This window comes from Sphaerodactylus townsendi, linkage group LG09 (genome assembly GCF_021028975.2).
Source record: "Sphaerodactylus townsendi isolate TG3544 linkage group LG09, MPM_Stown_v2.3, whole genome shotgun sequence".
NCBI classification, from domain to species: Eukaryota; Metazoa; Chordata; class Lepidosauria; order Squamata; family Sphaerodactylidae; genus Sphaerodactylus; species Sphaerodactylus townsendi.
Window position 1 is genome coordinate 60,327,840 of NC_059433.1, and position 19,945 is coordinate 60,347,784.

At 41.0% G+C, this 19,945-nt stretch overlaps 1 protein-coding gene across 3 annotated transcripts in view; it reads left to right on the plus strand.

Moving 5' to 3' along the window:
* The window catches only part of PREX2 (phosphatidylinositol-3,4,5-trisphosphate dependent Rac exchange factor 2), a 156,707-nt gene that overhangs the window by 95,073 nt on the left and 41,689 nt on the right, over nucleotides 1-19,945 (plus strand). For 2 of the 3 annotated variants that reach the window (XM_048507926.1, XM_048507927.1), the window contains exons 24-30: nucleotides 5,791-6,013; nucleotides 6,407-6,614; nucleotides 10,659-10,838; nucleotides 11,210-11,304; nucleotides 14,390-14,472; nucleotides 18,404-18,494; nucleotides 19,503-19,631. In XM_048507926.1, coding sequence (XP_048363883.1) covers nucleotides 5,791-6,013; nucleotides 6,407-6,614; nucleotides 10,659-10,838; nucleotides 11,210-11,304; nucleotides 14,390-14,472; nucleotides 18,404-18,494; nucleotides 19,503-19,631 — 1,009 coding nt within the window. Of the gene's footprint in view, nucleotides 1-5,790; nucleotides 6,014-6,406; nucleotides 6,615-10,658; nucleotides 10,839-11,209; nucleotides 11,305-14,389; nucleotides 14,473-18,403; nucleotides 18,495-18,855; nucleotides 18,897-19,502; nucleotides 19,632-19,945 lie in introns of those variants that run through there. The other variant, XM_048507928.1, reaches the window with a different exon arrangement.

Genomic DNA, 19,945 nt, shown 5'->3' on the forward strand with positions numbered 1-19,945 from the left:
CTAACTTACAGGTCCTTGAAAATGAAAACTGATTTGATTAATAGAAGCTATATTCATTTTGGGCATTTCAGCTACATTATGTATTTTTAGCTATTTTTGACCAGTAACTGGATTGGTCAGTTAGTTTTCCTTCCTTTCCCCCTTCCCTATAAACATAATCTGGATCATCAGGAAAGTAAAATATTTAGAAAGCAACAGAGAATACTTGGTCTAGTGATAGCAGCAGCTGGAACTTCATTTACTGTGGCTTTAATCAACCCTTTCAGCTACTGTTTGTGATCATTTGAATTTCAGATTTGAACTAAAATAATTAGATAAATTACAAACCGAGTTCATTTCTGTCTCTTTTTTTGGCATGGTCAAGTGATCATTGGATGACTAACAATATTTCATGGGAAAGTTCATCACGTTACCTGTTAAATTTTATCCTTCCATGTATCCAAATGTTTGGCATCCCAGAAAACATGGTAGTTAGTTGCAAATAAGTACTATATGTGTACTAAACCCAGAGGCGGAGCTTCCACGGGGACATCTGAGGACAAATGCCCTGAGTGACTGCTCTTCAGTCAGGAAGGGGGTGGAAAATTTCCCCCCCCACATGGCCACACCCCCACCCCAGAGCAGCAGTGCTTTGCCACTGCTGCTCCGGGGCTCTAAAACCTTGTGACCCCCCTCCCCACCCCAGCAAGCTCTCTTGGGCTCACCCACCCCGCCATCCCTGCAAGGAAGCCCGGGCCTGCAGAGCAACTTGGCAGGCCCTCACCTTTCTCACTCCACCCCCGTGAGAAAGCCCAGGCCCTGCCTTAACCTACAGGGGGAGGGGAAGCCCCCACCCTAACCTACAGATTTCCCTCCCCACACTCAAAACTCATTTTCTATCCTTCCCCACCCTACCCTCACTTTGCCTCCCTCCCCCACCCCAATACTAACTCCCCACCCTCTCCACCTTCATACTCTCCTACCAACCCTCCAGCCACTTTCCACGCTTCCCCATCCCAATCCTAATATTTCCACCCTCCCCCACCTCTAGTCACCCTTTTCTAGGGCCCATTGCATCTCCCCAGCAAGGGGCTTTGCTGCTAATAGATTGTTTGGTTGTGGTTAAGGAGGGCCGCCACCCATGGGCGGGACAGAAAACTCAGATTTTGCCGTGGACTCCATTTTTCCTAGCTACACTTCTGACTTAACCCTATAAGGTTTGTGCTAGATTTTATATCCTGAAATGATTTTGACAAATTGGGGTGGCTGAATAACACTGTTAAGTACAGTCTTCACAAGAACTCTCTCTTTATGCTAACAGTTAGTGTTATTAATATTGGCTGATCATGACCAGGATCAAAAAGTTGATGATCTTGGTTCATGTTTCTTGAACTGTAGCTTTCCATCCCACATGGGTATTTTCCAAAACAGTTTTTGAACTGTCACAGGGAAAAAAGTAAGCAGGAACTCCTTGCCTTGCCAAAATGATTGGGTACACTTAAAATGTTATTTTAGATGTAAGAGTCAGCAAATGTTTTTTCTGTTTTATGCTTTTTATAGTTATCTGCTTTTAGTTTTATAGTTATCTGCTTTTAGTTTTGTAGAGCGTTTGGTGATGTATATGCATGATGTACAGTTTATAGTACAGGATTGGAAGTTCCATCAATTAAAGGCAGCAAATCAGCCAGGATCTTTTCCCAAAATTGTCCTTAGTCCATGGTATAGCTTGCTAGTTGGTGGTCCTTTATGTCACTTGCATTTTACTAAAATGATGTTTCCACGTGTCATTTGAAAATTTGTCTTGATATGTAGAATACATTGGTAAAATTATTAAATGGAATTCAGCAACTAGGTATTCGGATCTGGAGTTTAGGATATGGGGAAGGCGTACAGAACAGCTACATGTGTTTGTTAGATGAAGTGATTCAAACACTTTAGCAATCCAAGCTTTTAAAATATCTCCTAGTTCAGTTTTACACAAGTACACCTCAGGTTCATTTTTTTAAAAAAGATGGGTATTTTTAACTACTCAGTCAGAAATTCTACATAGTTGGACAGCTTTTCATATATTTCCTGACTGTTGTTGTAGAACTGAATGTGATGAGTAGTGTCCAAGACAAGAATAGCAAGATAATATTGGGTCAAGAGGAAGTACATTGGTGCAACCACATGCGGAAGGAATATATAATCACTGTAATTGACACTGTCTTATTATAAGCCCCCACATTAATTAAAATTCTCCGATAAGAACATTTCAGAATTCATAATCGTGATGTAGATTTGTCATTTTAAAATGTTTATTGTTCCTGATGGCTGTTAGTAACATGTTCTTTTCCAAGAATAGCTGTGCTTTTCTTTTAGGGAGGTAAATGTAACCATAGTAACAGAAGTACTTGAGAATGCCGTAGCTGTGCTGTTAGTTTAATTGTGAAAATTTGAGACCCATACACAGAAATTATATATAGAAATCTTACATAGAGGTATCCTGCAGTTTTTATTATCATAGTATTTATAACCTAAACAAGTTCAGTATAGTAATCCTTGTGCTTTTACAACACATGCAAACCACTCCCCCCAGTTTATCATTTGATTATATTGTAACAGGCATTTTGGACTCCATGAGATATAATGTGTAAGTACTGAAATGTGAAATATATACAGAAATGTATTTAGTGTCATCCTTGTTTCATGTGTTTGGAGATAATGTGGCAGTTTGACTTTACCTAGACAGAATAAGCACTGGCATAATGCCCATTGGGCAAGGTGGGCAGCTGCCCAGGGCATCACCTTGTGGGGGGCATCAAAATGCTGGGTTCGTTTTTTGGGTATTTTAGTGGTTTTCCATTTTTGGCCTGCAGGGGGCGTGGTTTTTAGGCTAGTGGCACCAAAATTTCAGCCTATCATCAGGAGACTGTCCTTATGCTACCCCCCAAGTTTGGTGAGGTTTGGTTCAGGGAGTCCAAAGTTATGGACTCCCAAAAGGGGTGCCCCTATCCCCCATTGTTTCCAATGGGAGCTAATAGGAGATGGGGGCTACAGTTTTGAGGGTCCATAACTTTGGCCCCCCTGAACCAAACTGCACAAAACTTGGGGGGTATCATTAGGGCAGTCTCCTGATGAGGCCCTGAAAGTTTTGATACTGTGCCTTCAGAAATGTGCCCCCCCCCCACAGCCTGCAACCCCCATTGACAGCAATGAAGAAAACTCAATGCAGAACAAAGATTCTTGGGCAAATTTCTAGGATGTTCCTGCAGGGGGTGCATTTTTGGATGTATCGGCACAAAAATTTCAGGGTATCATCTGGAGATGATGGCACCCCCAAGGCTTGGTGCAGTTTGGTTCTGGGGGTCCAAAGTTATGGACCCTTAAAGGGTAGCCCCCATCTCCTTAGCAAAGAATGGGGGATGGGGCACCCCCTTTGAAGGTCCATAACTTTGAAACCTCTGAACCAAACTGCACCAAACTTTGGGGTTACCATAAGGACAGTTTACAGATGATACCCTGAAATTCTGGTGCCGATACATCCAAAAATGCGCCCCCTGCAGGAACATCCCAGAAATTTGCCCAAGAATCTTTGTTCTGCATTGAGTTTTCGGTATTGCTGTCAATGGGGGTTGCAGGATGGGGGGGGGGGCATTTTTGAAGGCATAGTCTCAAAACTTTCAGGGTCTCATCAGGAGACTGTCCTGATGATACCCCCCAGGTTTGGTGCAGTTTGTTTCAGGGGGGCCAAAGTTATGGACCCTCAAAACTGTAGCCCCCATCTCCTATTAGCTCCCATTGGAAACAATGGGGGATGGGGCACCTCCTTTGGGAGTCCATAACTTTGGACTCCTTGAACCAAACCTCACCAAACTTGGAGAGTAGCATAAGGACAGTTTCCTGATGATACGCTGAAATATTGGTGCTGATATGTCTAAAAATGCACACCCTGCAGGCACCAATGTCCTGGTGCAAAAAAATTTGGTCGTGGTAGAGTGGCCGCCCATGGGGGGGCTGCCTTGTTATGCCCCTGAGAATAAGTATTGTCAACACTACTGTATCAACTAGTGATATGGATGAAATTTGTAATTACCCAGTTCAGTATGTTTATACCATATATACTCGAGTATAAGTCGATCCGAATATAAATCAAGGCACCTAATTTTGCCCCCCAAAACTGGGAAAACTTATTGACTCGAGTATAAGTTTAGGGTGGGAAATGCAGCAGCCAACTTCCCTTTTCCACCTCCATTCAAGGCCCCATGGGGTCTCTGATGGAGGTGGGCAGGGAATCTCTGCACCCTGCACTGGGCCTGGATTCGGGCCTGGTGCAGGGTGCAGCCTGGCCCGCTTCCCCTCCCCACCTCCATCCGAGGCCCCGCGGGCCTCTCTGCACCCTGTGCTGGTGAAAGGCGTCTTGTTCCTGACATGGCAGTGACAGCGAGGAGGCTTTCAAAGCCTCCTTGCTCTAGCTGCCATGGCAGGGGGAGCAATGAGCCTTTGAAAGCCACGCAGAAGCCAGCTACTTCAGCAGCTGGCTTCTGCGGGGCTTTGACAGTCACCTTCCCACCATGGCAGGGGGAGCAAGGGGCCCTTCAAAGCCTCCCCTCTCTTGCTGCCATGGCGGGAAGCGAGGGGGCTGTCAAAGCCTTGCAGAAGCTGGCTGCCGAGGGAACCAGCTTCTGCAAGACTCAAGTATAAGTTGAGGAGGGCTTTTTCAGCACAAAAAATGTGGTGAAAAAGTTGACTTATATTTGAGTATGTACGGTAATTCATTACATTAATGTACTCCTGTATTCTGAACCCTGTGTTAGTACTTGGACCAGAAAGCAGCAAGTAAATCCAGGGTTGCTACACAGAGGCGGGCAATAGTTTCTGTCCATCTTTGCTTTGAAAAATCTACAAGGACATCATAAGTTGACTATGAGGCGGTTTGTTGTTAAGCTGATGTTATAACTGGTTTTATTGTTTTATACATATGCATTTACTTTTATTTGTATTTATTGCATTTTTGAATGTTTTAGGCTGTCCTGAGTCCCCTTTGGAGAGGGGGTGCAGGGTATAAATAAAATAAATAACATAAATAAATGCTTTAGAAGAGGATTTTTTCCTTTTCCAAAGTATTATGCCCAGCTGAGAAGATGAATGAAGAACTACTTTGGACTTGACTCCAGAACAGTGAAAATGAATGCATGGGTGACAGGCATATCCATCATTTACATTTCTCTCATAATATCTGGCAAGAGAAGCTGTGTACTACTCATGTGGTGAGATAAATGAGTACAAATGTGGGTAGAACTCATTTTTCTCACCATTTTTCTCACCCATGCATTCAAAAATTGCCTCTGTAGATGTTACATGAATCTGCAAAAAAACCAAACAAAAACCCCCCAAATTATCCATGCATCCATAATTACTGGTTCTGTGCAATGTTCAGAGCTTCCTTTAACTCATCATAGAGGTAAAAAAACTGGCTATGTATTGAACTCCTCGTGGGTAGGGCCAACAAAGGATGCCACTAAGGTGATATACACATAAGGATCCTGTAAGCTGAGTCTTTTGTTTTAGACAACAGCCCCTTTTGTAATGCTAGAAACAGAGTAATGATTCATGTGCTTAATAGGAGGGGGAAGAAACGTTTTCATTTCTAATACCAAGTACAATTATGCTAATAAAAAGAAACTTTCTCCCATCTGAAAAATTAGTGAAATTGAATTTATATAATTTTTTAAAAAATGTATATCTCATGTTGTAATTTTTAAAAAATGTTTATCTCAGGTTGTAAATTTTGATGGTATTGTAAGCTTCCCTCTATTTCCTCATCTGCAGTTTTCACGGGTTTTAAAAAACCGAGCATGGCCGACCTTTAAGCAAGCTAAAGCTAAGATCTCACCATTGCACAGCAGTGATTTTTGTCCAACGAATTGCCACATTAATGTGATGGAAGTCTCATACCCTAAAACTTCAACATCAGTTGGTAGTGCTTTTGGTGTTCAGTTAGACAGCAGAAAACACACTTCATATGAAAAAGAAAACAAACATACTGACCAAGGTAAGCTTCAAGATATGCTCTTACATCCCTCTATTTGTCTGCTAATTCACAACTTTTGACAAGAACTGTGAATGATTTTTTGATTCTTAATTGCTTATTCAGACTTAATACAGCATTTCACCTTTTTAAGTAACAGAAGAAGTGTCTTATTAGCAGGCAGATTATTTTAATTTACTTTGCAAAAACAAAAACCTAACCACCATTAATTTTCACTACATGCCTGGATTTTCAGTTCCAAATGGCTCATGTACCAATCATTTTTTTAAAAAATAGAATAATTATTAGTTTGATTTATAATATTCAGATTTGGGTTTCAAGTGGTGGAGCAATAGCTACAGAGATCGGCACACCCTGTAACATATTTTGGGCATTTTTTATTTCTATCATGGTCAGGTAAACTGAGTCCCATGGTTTATGTACAACATACAATTACTACAATGGCAGCTCCGTCAGGACAGTCCTTAGGTCAACAAGATGGCCATGGTTTGAGAAATTTGTTAAAAGAAGAGAATCTGGAAACACAAGATGTCTATCAGAAATTGTTGTGCAAATTGCAAGCTGCACTGAAGGAAGTGGAAAATTGTGTCTCTCAAATAGATGAGTAAGTAATCTTATGGAACATACCCATAAGGCCTTTGGATGTTAAAATATTCCCTTGCTGTGAGAGAGACCTTTCTTTTATTCTGCTGTTCCAATTCTGGTATAAAACAACCAACAATTGATTTGAGAAGCAAAACTAAATAAAACCACTGTGATTCAGACATGGTTTTAAATGAACTTTCTAAAATTTAGCGGACAAGATTACCTAAGCATGTAAGGCTGCCATTTTGGGGAGAAAATGTCGTATAGTGAATAGGTAGGAAACTCTGTCAATTTCCTGACCAAGACACTAGTTCGGCAGCTACGAAGCAAGCAGGAAAGCAGAAGGTGAGATCAAATTGTAAACTGTTTTCTTTTTGCTGACATTGTGGCTGTAATAAAATTACCATATATACTCATGTATAAGTCGAGTTTTTCAGCCCTTTTTTAGGCTGAAAAATGCCCCCCTCGACTTATACATGGGTCCCCCCTGCGGAGCCGCAGCACTTACTCGTGAGTTGCAAAGCCTCGTTCCCCTCACTAACTCACGCTTTCTTTCTTGCAGGCTCTAAGTCTAAGTCTTGGCTTCAGCGAAGCTGCTGCTCGGGACAGCCTGTCTCTATGGTTTTCTTAAAAGGGCGATGCAGCATTACCCTTTTAAGAAAACCATAGGGCCTGCAAGAAAGAAAGCGTGAGTTAGTGAGGGGGATGAGGCTTTGCGACTCACAAGTAAGCGCTGCGGCTCCATGGGGAAAGCGTGAGTTAGTGAGGGGGACAAGGCTTCGTGACTTGCAAGTAAGCACTGTGGTGCTTACTCGCAAGTGAGCAGGGCTTCACGGGGGGGCACCCGGAGGGTTTTTGGTCTCCAGGTGCCATTTAGACCGCATACTGCATTCTCTGCTTTGCTTTCTAAGCCTTCAGCCACTTTCCCTCTTCCCAGACCCGTGTTTGCCCGCCTCGCCCCTCCTTAAAAAGCCTCCCAAAGGCTTCTGGGGTGCTCCTTTCCTCCAGCTGTGGCTCCTTTGCCGGCTCAGCACCCTGCCTCCCAATGGACCTTTCCTCGACTTATTCGCGAGTCAATAAAATTTCCCAGTTCTTTCAAGTAAAATTGGGTGCCTCGACTTATATGCGGGTCGACTTATATGCAAGTATAAACGGTATTCGAAAGTAAACTGAGATATAGTTTTCACTTACCCATATATACTCGTGTATAAGTCGACCCGCATATAAGTCAAGGCACCTAATTTTACCACAAAAAACTGGGAAAACTTATTGACTCACGTATAAGTCAAGGATGGGAAATGCAGCAGCTACTGGTAAATTTCAAAAATAAAAATAGATACCAATAAGGTTACATTAATTGAGGCATCAGTAGGTTAAATGTTTCGAATATTTATTTCAAAGAAAAACAGTAAACTAGCTCTGTAAGCCCTGATTCTCCCTTTAAATCCACTCAGAAGGGGGGGGGTGATTTAAAGGGAGAATCTGGGGGAAATGTGAGGGTGCTTGTCAGGGGAGGAATGTTTATGTTAGCAGTACCAACATTTCAGAGTAACTTTAGGAGACCCTCCTGAATGATACCACCCAGGTTTGGAGAAGTTTGGTTCATGGGAGCCAAAGTTATGGACCCTCAAATGTGTAGCCCCATTAGCTTTCATTGGAAACAATGGGGGATGGGAGCACCCACTTTGGGGATCCATAACTTTGGATTCCCTGAATCAATCACCACCAAGCCTGGCTGGTATCAGCAAGAGATTATCCTGATGATACCACCCAGGTTTAGTGAAGTTTGTTTCAAGGGGTCCAAAGTTATGGACCCTCAAAATGTAGCCCCATCTACTATTAGCTCCCATTGGAAAAAATGGGGGATGGGGCACCCCCTTTGGGGGTCCATAAGTTTGGACCCCCTGAACCAAACTTCACCAAACTTGGCTGGTATCATCAGGAGTGTCACCTGATGATACCCTGAAATTTTGGTGCCGCTAACCTAAAAAACCCCTAAAATATTTTTTAAAACACACCTCACTCACGTATAAGTCGAGGGGGGCTTTTTCAGCACAAAAAGTGTGCTGAAAAATTCAACTTATATGTGAGTATATACGATAATCACTGCAGTTTTAGAATATTCCTTAAAGGAGAAAGCAATTTCCTTAGCAGTGAAACGAGCATGGAATAAAGGATGCAGTTAAGGTTTTAGAAAAGCTTCATATATGTTTATTGTTGTGCACTGCCCAGAGCCCCTCGGGGATAGGGCAGTATAAAAATCTAATAAATAAATAAATAAATAAATAAATAAATATAGTGGCATAATCAAATATATAGTAAATTAAAGTCAAGGGTTTCTGAAAATTAAAGTCATGGGATTCTGAAAATTATCTGAAAGTATAAATGGTTTATGTCAGTGCAATTACTTTTTAAGACAATGGTGATGAAAACAAAGGAATACATGCTCTGAACTGGCCAGTGGCATAGCTGCAATGAGGACATCTGGGAACAAACGAACCAGGTGCCCTTCATTGAATCACGTGGGGTATGTTTGGAAAATCGCCCCCCACACATTGGGCCAAGAGGCGGGCCTTGGCCTGCCCCTCGGACAGCAAAAGACCTGGCCGCGGCATGGAGCAGCCAGGCACTGCCCAGGCATGCCTCTTGGCCTGTCAGATGGCTCAGCTGCTGCTCGAGGGGTGGGCCGAGGCCTCCTGGGTGGCGCCTGGCTGCTCCGCATCATGGCTGGGTCATCGGCCCACCCCTTGGACAGCAGGTGACCCAATTGCGGTGCGGAGCAGCCAGGCACCACCCGGGAGGCCTCTTGGGCCATTGGCTGGCTTAGCTGCTGGGTGGCGCCTGGCTGCTCTGCATTGGAGCCAGGTTGTCAGCCCACCCCTGGGTAGCAGACAACTGCCTGGCAGCTTAGCTCTCGTGCCTGGGTATTTCTCTTTTTAAAAAGGTACCAGTTTTCATCCAAGAGCTACAGCAGGTAAATGGGGTGAGGGGGCATGGGGGGCATAAAACTTGAAGTCTGCCCCGGGCTCAAGTTATGCCTCTGGAACTGGCACAAAAACTGTTTCAGATTATTATGTTTTATCAATTACAGTGTTAACTAAAGTCTTTGTAAATTTCTAAACTATAGCATGAACAATCTAAACCTGAAAGATTTAGAATAACCAGTTATAACTATTATAACTTGAACAAAGCCGTCCATTTCTTTTAATCAATACCATCATTTTGCAAGCTCAGTTAATATTTCAGTAGCTTTCTATTTTCCAAGCTGTCACTGTTGCTGCTTTTCCGCTCCCTAGTGTGTTTGATGAAACCCTTCAGTAAAAAAATCTATTTTTACATTCATAAGTAAATATGCTATAATCAAGAATAAATATTTAGAGTCATAAGCTTCAAATGTTAATGATACACAGGAGAATTTTATATTAAATGTTAACACAAAAGCCTTGTTGGCAAACAAAGTGATCTGATATGAAAATCTTAGAACAATTAAGATTTATTTTTGAAATGACATATTCATTTCAAAACCTAGAATCACCAAGATTTTTATTCCTATACCTTGTGGATTTTGAGTGGACTTTTAATTGTTCTGGAAGGAAGCAGGGTTTTGTAACAAAAAAGAGGATGCCCAGAGGCAATTTTAATTTTTTTAAAATAGGAGTAACAGGTTTCTCTCTCTTTTTCCCCTTCCTCAAGTTCACATGTGGCAGTAAGGTTGACAACTATCAGTTAGGGCCTAGAGAACTCCAGACTACAGAGATAATTTTCCCTGGATTAAATCGTAGATCCCATTTTAAGAGTTCTTAATCTGCATCTGTATCATTCACGCACATTGCTTGAACTTCAGTGATCTGTTATCTGCAGGAAAACCCTACAGGCAAGCAAACACTGCAGATAAAGGTTGAAGACTTGTTGTTCAGAACCTCCATGTGTTCTGGTGCATAATATCCAGGTTCAGTCCATGGTATTCCTTTTAAATAGCCCCAAGTACAATACTGGAAGAATGTACCATCTCTGTAGACAACTTTTGAAAGTTAAAATAACCTAGTTGAATATTACATTTCAGCCTTTTGTCTTCAATAACGTGTTCTCCAAAGCCACAACGTAAAATGCAGGAGTCATTAGCACCTATAGACAATGATTCTGAAAAAGGAGAACGAAATGGGAAAAAGGTCTGCTTCAGTGTGACTGGAGATGAGCAGGAAGATTCTGGTCATGACACTATTAGCAATCGGGATTCATATAGGTAACTATCTCTTAACCTTCATCAGTAGAAAATAGTGCAAACTATTGCTGACACTAAACATGAATGAATCACGTATTCCATTTTTAGTGCATTTAATATTGTTCAAATATGCTTTTTGCCATACCAGTCAACCATTTAATTTCAGCAGAAATCACTCTTTATCACATTTTAAATTATAGTACTATTGAGCTTTCCACCATTTGTTCATGAGAAGGCAAATAAAACTTACCTTTTTTGTTTAATGGCACAAAGAGCTCTGGCAAAATGTTGCAAAGAGGTACCTGGGCAAGAAGTGAAAATTAGAGGATGTGAAAAATGTGAAATGTTCTGAGAAAAGATTTATATTTTTGTGCTTTCTTTTCCCTAATCAGTGACTGCAACAGCAACAGGAATTCCATTGCTTCTTTTACCAGTATTTGTAGTAGCCAGTGCAGTTCTTACTTCCACAGTGATGAAATGGATTCAGGTAATTTTTACATTTTCCCCACTTTTTTCTTACCAGTGCATAGAATAATAACTACAGTCTTCAGCTACAATGCATTAGGTGATTTTTTAATATTTCCCATTGTAAATATTGTTTAGTATAACTTACAATTAACTTGTTTCTGTAGTCTTGCCAAATTGCAAGTTCAAAATTATGGCATGTTAGTTGTGGGAGGGCGAGGATTTCAAAATTCCACTTCCCCAAATCTCCTCTTCTAGGATTCTCTGAGCCTTCTAGGCTTGAGGAGGCTGATTTTTCTTCTCTCCTTTTTCCCCATTAACTGAACCCATCTGCTCTCAGTGTTCTGGCTCTCCTGGGGCATAGTTAGTTCTCATCATGCTCTGTTTTTAATTAATTTACAGTCCCTTGTTTTTTTTTCACCTATTGGGGAATACCCCATGTAAGTAGAAACCCCTCCCTTTCTTCCCTGTGTATTATCTGATTATGTTGGTTTCAAAGGCTATTATACTATTACTAGCGGGCCCAGCCACGAGTTGCTGTGGCAATTGTCCTTCTCATCACAGTCCGCAACCCACACAGATGTCCAGACAGGTCCAATGATCCCCAGCATAGCCTTTTGGGGTGGTCAAATGGGATCCCTCTTTCCCTTTTCAATGCACATCTTTATATGGCGCTGTCTTGTTTTTTTAGTATAAGATAACCCTTCCCATTCCACAACAGAATTATCCAGAGTGCGAATCCCGCTGTCCATTAGGCTGGTTGACATGCAAAGTCCTGGCTTGGGTAAGGCATACCCAGTCAGGCTATCCCAGTCAGGCAGCAGAGGCAGGGTGGTGAGGTGCTCAGAATGAGGCCAGCTCCCTGGGTTCTTAAAGGGCCATGTGCAAAAAAAGCAGAGCTGGTAGTGTTGGTTCGCCCCCCACCCCGAGGATTTTCTTAGAAGAAAAAGGCAAAATCCAGCTTGCTTTTAGTAAAAGAGAGCTGTGGCGAATATGGGTGAGGAAGTGGGTAAGTGGTGGTTGGATGTGAGGAAGGGCAGAGTGAGGTGTGTGAGGATGAGCTGGATGTGTGTTGTGTGGTAGCAGTGGGTGAGGCACAGAGAGTGAAAGTTATTTGCGTGTGAGGGGGGAACCCCACCTGACGTCTCACACAGCAAAGTGTGTATGTGTTTCACTTCCACTCATATTACCTAACAGTATTACCTATTTACTGTTTTCACTGCTCATCTCTGCCCATCTGCACGAACATTCTAGGCCCTCATACCAAGCCCTCAGGCCACAGACAGACATGCTGCACAAACATTCTAGGGGTGACAGTTAAACAGAGGCAGCTTCATGGCCTGGTGCACCAGGAAAAAGATGTTTTACCTGGCTCAGGTATGGACTTTCGGTGATTTGAAGGTTCGATTACCTGCCCGCAACAGGGAGGGATGTCCTGTGAAAATTTGGGGGCAATCCGTCCAGCAGCTTCTGAGGGAGACCATCAGGGACAAACACACTGTTAGATTTATATATATGTAGATACAGAGCAGTTGAAAGAATCACGATCATTTTCTTCAGTCCTTTACCACAGGGTGTTGAAAGAGTAAAAGCCTGTACTGCCAACATAAAGTGCTTGAGAAAGGAATGAATGCATTTTGTGTTCTTTATTACTGGGTTCTAGTGCCTTTTGTTTTGCTGGATCAATGCATGTGAACATGCATTGTGAAATGTGATTGATAAACATCTTCTGGAGCAAGAAGGCCCTGGTTCTTAAGGAACAGGAACACTGTTTCTGTTTTACCCATCCATGATGCAGGGACTGTTAACTTTATCTACATTTTTTGAGGGGAGAAAAGTTGCTTTGTATTGTCAAAGTCATAATCAACTGGTTGTTGTGGGTTTTTCGGGTGTGCCATGGAGGGAAACGCATCTTACCATGACATGCCTCTTAAAGATGTCAGGTGTAGATGTGGGTGAAACACTAGAAGCAAAAGCTACCTGACCATGAACATACAGCCTGGAAACCCCACAACAGCTAGTTAGTTACTTGGTTGTTATGGAATATCCAGACAATGCTTCCTGGGCTAGCACCACAATTGTACGGAAATTGTGTTTTTCCTTCATTTACTCAATTTACAATTTTGCATTTCGTGAAAGAAGATACATTCAGCCCTGTAATTTGAATTGTGGTGTTGAGTGCTGTATATTGCAATAATGGATATGTTAGTATTACAAACACCTGCTGAATGGTGCTATTTAATATCTTCACGTAGTATCTTTTCATTTTAGAAGAGTGTTTCTCTTCTTTCTGTCCACTCCATTTTGAGAGTTTGTGCAGGCAGAGCTAGGGATGAAATTACAAGTCCAGTGAATTTTGAAATTAAAGCAGGCTGCAATGAACATGATTGATTTTTAAAGCTTTTAGATTCCTTTTCTAGGGAACACAAGAAATTGGATCCTATAGCTGTTTGATGAGGATGTATTGGAACCCATCAATGAAAAGTGCTAACAGTTGTGAATATTCCTGACTTTTTCCTTCCCCCAGCAGCAGCCGTTTCTGTCTCCAGGAAAGTTTATTTTCAGAGTTGTTGGAGGGACTCATGTGGAGTATATGTGGATCAAGATACAGCATAGGGCCAGAAAAGGGGCAAAGCTCCCTTGCATCTTTTTTCAGTGAAGCTTCACTGATAGCAGAGGAGGAATGGAAGATTTTGTCCCATTCTTTCTTTCACTTCAACTCCTGACCTGTCAGCAATACGTGTGCTGGATTCAACTCATTGTCTCTTTCTTCACCTTCTCAGTAAAACTTCATCTCAGTAGAAGTCTGATTTTACCTGATTTCATACTTGCTGCAGAGCCCTATATAGAATAGCATTATGTCCATGGCCTGTGAGTTTTTATAGGTCACATAATGAATGCTGTAGGAAGGTGGGTGAAAGTCTGCTTCCATGAAAAGCTTATTGAATCCAAAGCCAGGAGAACTATCCTATAAGATTACCTTAAAATTCATGTAGTAGTTTGTATGCATAGCACTCTGTGTAATTTCCATCAAATCCTATCCTCATACTCAGTTTGAATAACCCACTGAAGTCAGTAATGTTTTCAACTATTATTTTAACCTCTAGGTGATGAACTTCCATTAAGTATTCGAATTTCTCACGATAAGCAGGACAAACTACATGGTTGTTTGGAACATCTGTTTAGTCAGGTAGGGGATTTTATTGTCTGTTGCCTCCTAAATCAGGTCTGTTCAAATTAAGTGATCCCACAGGCACTGGATGTTATTCATTTCTATTTTTGTATGCTATGTTTGGAAAAAACACACACACCACATTGTTCAGCTTTGAGACCTGTGCCCTGTGCTCACCCTTGACCTTGAGTGTTTAGTATTCATTGTAATTGGTAAGATCAGTTAATTATCCTGCATTAAAAATTGGGCCATAGTATTGTTTTCTGCTTATTACTTTCTTATATAAAGGTGCACAATAATAGGTGAAAGGGCAGAGAACTAAAAAGTATTCAGTGGCAGCAGGAAAGGGAGGAGGGTGTTGCATTTTCTCCAGTGTAGAATCCAAGGTTCAGTTTTTATCTCTTTCTCCAAGAAGCTCATGGCCCATTACTCACGGAACATTTACCTTAGGCCTTTTAGCTCTGCAGTGGGACTGAAGTGGGATCTGCTTGTGTTTCTGTTTACACACAAGGGAGCAGCCCAATCCTCCCCTGCAGCTAGTCTTAATAGGCCTCTGTTTCCTGGTTTTCTTAATTCCGCACCTCTTAACAGATCTCATAACACTCAGTAGTCCCAATACTATAGAACTTATATTCTCTTTTCCCTTCCTTCCGCTCCTCATCTCCCCATCTCCCCCAACCTCAATCTCACTGCTGCTGCAGGAGAGAGGCTTGTTTTAAAAAGTGGCTTGTCTGAAAAGAAGTTTTTTAAAGTCCTCCCGATCACTGGGGACAGCAGAAGCAGAGTGGAGGAGGTGGGCTGGAGTGTAATGCCATAGAATCCCCTCTGCAAAATTGCCAGTTTCTCCAGGTGAACTATTTCTATTGCTTCGAGATCAGCTGTAAGACTGAGAGATCTACAGCAACTCACTGGAGATTGGCAACCTTTAGTGCGTGTGATGAGATGAGAACAGGGTAACTTGCAAAATATCTGTCTAACTGGCTAACTTGCAAGAACAGACTACGAGATATTAAACCACAATCCATAGTTGAATGTGTCTGTGCAGGATCCACTTCGGCCGCAATCCATGTGGTCCTCCCATTTCTCATGGCTACTTTTAGCACCAAGTGACTCGTCTGGAGTTCCAGTCATGGAACTGGAACATATTTTCTACACCATGTGTAGTTTAATCCTTATCAAAGTCCAAGTCTGAAGCTATTTCAGATGTTCATTCAGAAGCCTTTATTGGCATAAAATAAACATACAAAATCAGCATACAAAATTTGCCCATTATTGCTCACAATTATAGACACTGGTACTAAAATACTAAATACTAAAATATATACATGGTCCTTCTGTAACTATAGGACTTTCCTTCAGCTAAGTTAACTCACTTAAACGTCATCGGATACTGACAGAAGCTAGCAAAATTACTGCTGGCTATATGTGGTCATAATACATAGACATTGGTTGGTATTTATCTAGACTTACGTCTATTATTGTTAGCAGAAATTTTGCTACATTCACCGTGTATCCGCGTTCTGCTACAGGTGGTATCTTAAGAGCATCAGTTAGATTGTTATACAGAAATGATAAGTGCAGATTGCGACATTCTGATTTTCGCAACCTTACAATGAAAGAGGGTGGTGTATGATCGAGCGTCTCCACCGACCCATATTGCATGGACATAGCCTCTCGTCATTTGAATTTGTTGATATCTGCTACAGAGCAGCATAGAAGGCATTTGATTTGAATCTCAACAGTGTTAAAGCTCTTCTTAATTTAGGGTTGGTGATCCACTGTAAATAGTTGGCCATGTGTCCTTGTTCAATTGGAATAAGCAGGGTCAGGGGGGAACACGTTTTCCTCGCAGCTGTTTATTTCAGATGTTTGAAAATAATAATCACATAATCCTGTGTAAGCATCAACAGATATTTTCTACACCTTTTTGAATAATTGAGAACAGACAAAATAATAAAACCACTGAAAGAAATATATGTACCGCAATCAAGAACATTCTAAGTGTTTGTTGGGAAAGTATAAATGTAGCTTTGACGTTGAAATATAAGAGCCTTTTTACTGGAGAAACATTTTGCTGCAATTCTAGCCCTAATAGGATACCTTAAAGAAGATTATTTCTGCAGCAACAGATTAAAAATAACTACCTCTCTGGAACTACCGGTATTACATTTTTTTGGATACTGCAATAACAAGGAAGTCAACAGAAACTGGACAAAGCATTTAGTCCTTTTTATATGTTTGTTGTAAGACATGACAACTTCCAGAGTTGAGTCTCTGTGTGACTGAGGACTCATCCACCCCCCCTTACCCCGCACAATAAGGCCTTGTCTACTTATTTTCAGCAGGCTTAGGCAATTCAACCAATACTGCGGACATGAATGTCTCTTGCTACTGCACAAGTGGCTGACACACCCAAATCCCCTCCCCACCCCGGAACTAGCAGGAAAGCTAGCTCTGGGTCTGTTAATAGAACTGTTGAGAAATTTAGATTTTAGGGGAACTGATCTCTGACAATCTGACAATCAGTTGTAATTCCAGGAGATCTTTAGACCTACGAGTTTTGTTTGTCAACCCTACAAGTTTTGTTTGGAGTAGAAAGCAAAGTCATTCAGCTACTGAATCAATGCAGCATAATTTTTCCCATATTAAATGCCAATGAAGGATGAAGAATCCTCAGTGGGGTGCAATGCCCAAGATTTCACCCTCCAAAGCATATATTTTCTCCAAGGCAACCGATCTCTGTAGAGATGAGCTGTAATTCCAGAAGATCCCCAGGTCCTGCCAGGGTACTGGTAGTCTTAGGTTCATCTCTCATTCAGTGGTGAGCAAACAAAACAACAAAAGTGTAATAAAGTAAGGTAAAAAACAAACTAATTAATAAGTGTTCTGAAAGTAAAGGATTCTAGTACATGTAAGAAAAGTATTCACATTCCTAATGGTTTCTGTTAGGTTTTTACAAACGGGGGAAGGGAAAGTATTGGCTTACTTTCACTTCTGAATTCAGACCCAGCACCAGGAATAAATAGCATTTCTTTCTCCCCTGAAAGGCAGTTCTCATTATTTACTTGCTTTTATTTCAGTGGTAATTACTTCCAGGTAAGCATGTATTGGCCCTGACCTGGATAGCCCCAGGCTAGGCTGATCTGTCAGATCTCAGAAGCTGAGTACGGTTGGCCTTAGTAAGTATTTGGACAGGAGACCTCCAAGGGATACCTGTATAATGACTCACGGGCAGAAAATGGCAAACCATCTCTGAACATATTTTGACTTGGTGGCAGAAAAACAAAACAAAACATATTTCAGGTGCTGGTAACAGTTGTAGACACATCATGTTCATAACAGAAGTAGCAGCTTTGGGATCACCTTAAAAACAAACAAACAAAACCTTGGGCTAGGCTGAAACTGACAGAGAAGCCCAGAGAAACAGAGGAGGAATGTGCCAGGCACTGTCACCTCTCACAGCCCATCAAACTCCTTGGCTTGCTTCTTTTTCTCTCTTTGCACTGTGTTTCTTTGTGGATGCCTCTGTTGGCCACCATGACCGATGGCCCCTTTAGCCTTCCCACCAGTGGGATTAACGGCCAGTCTGACCTTGGAAAGCAAATTGCATGCATTTGGAATGAAACAACAAATACATTTATGCCAATTTGTATTTAAGCAGAATATTACATGATGTTACTTGGCATGGATTTCAATTTTATGACAATTATTTGAATCCCCCTCTCCCTTGGTACTGTTAACTTATGCTATGTCTTTGGTTTTCATTCTTTTCTTGGGCTTCTTGTTCAGAATTACCATAGGTACCATGGGACTCAGACTAACACAGGTCTTGGTTTTTCTTTCCTTGTCTAGGTTTGACATATATTATTTTTTGGCATTTTCAAATTAATGTTAAATTATAATTGCTTTCTCCAATCATTCACTAATTAGCTACTTTTGAACCACACAGGTAGACTCAATTATTAATCTTCTAAAAGGACCTGCTGTAGCAAGAGCTTTTGAGCAGACAAAGTTCTTCACTCCAAGTCGAAGCTTACAAGGTATTACTCAAATAGAAACAAGGCATTAATGTCAATATTAACAAAGTATATGAATGCTATAATACAACAATATTAGCATGCATATTAAAAGTTATGTGTACCCATAGTATGTATATAGTTTGCAGAATATGCATATTTTTACCGAGGAAACCATCTCACTTGTGCTTGCTTGTTTTGTGTAGTATTCCATGCAGGAAGAATCTTGGGAAATCCTTTTTTTTTTTACTAGGCAAGGGTATTGCTTCTGAAGAAGATTTTTTAAAATGTGTATGCATTGGGCATTTCTCATTATTAGACTAAATCTCACTGCATACTGGGTTTTTGTTATATTCTTGTATTGTCCCCTTTCTATTTTTGCTAGGGTAGGTTACAGCAACTATGGTAAACTGACACTAACTTGGACACTTACGATCGGTAAAATTTGGTTCCAGGTAATATCAGGAACAATTTTAAATTGAGAGTATCCTTATAAAACTGGCTGTATGCTACAAATGATTAATATAAGCATATCTGGGCAGAAGGGCCAGTTAAAGTTCTTTTGGGGTAGGTTCTTTTGCCTAGTAACTTTTCTAGAATTATTTGCAAAGTTGTTTTTGTTTTTATGAGGTTTCCAACAAATTTGTTTTCTGTAATGTATTGGATATCGTTACATTAACAGTTGAGTGGTAATGATAAATCTTGTAAACTATACTTGAAATGTAAATCACTTCATTATATGAGTCCAAGGAAAGAAGGCAGCACATAGATTTTTAATTCTTTTCTCGTTAAAGGCAACATCAGTTATAATTCTATTGACCCAATGTCTTAGGTGTATCTAAAGTACTCTTTGGATAAATATTTTAAATAACTAAATAAAAATAAAATAATAATATTTATGTCCGATTGACTTGTTTACACCCCCTGCTGCTGATTAAGGCAACACTATAAAGCTGAAGGTTCACCGTTAAATATAAAGGGTACTGATGTCAGGCAGTAAATGGCAATAAATCAAAGTATGCTTTTTACTAGAGTTTCAGCAGGACATGGAACCTAAACTCAGTTGTCCCAAGAGGTTACGACTACACATCAAGCAAGATCCTTGGAACCTTCCCAGCAGTGTTCGAAACCTTGCACAAAACATCAGAAAATTTGTTGAAGGTCAGTGAGGGGGATGTAATCCTGAATAATATTCTTCTATAATAGATTGCTTTGTTGTATTTCTGGGCAAAATTTGTCGGCAACTATGTCTGCAACTATGTGTCTGGTTCTCCAGATATTGACAAGCTGGAATGGGTCCAGTGGAGGGCAACCAAAATGATAAAAGATCTGGATTTCATGTCCTATGCGGAGTGGCTGAGGGAATTCGGAATATTTAGTCCAGAGAAGAGAAGGTTAAGAGGTGACATGAAACCCTGTTTAGATATTTGAAGGGATGTCATGTTGGTGAGGGAGCAGATTTCTGCTGCTCCACA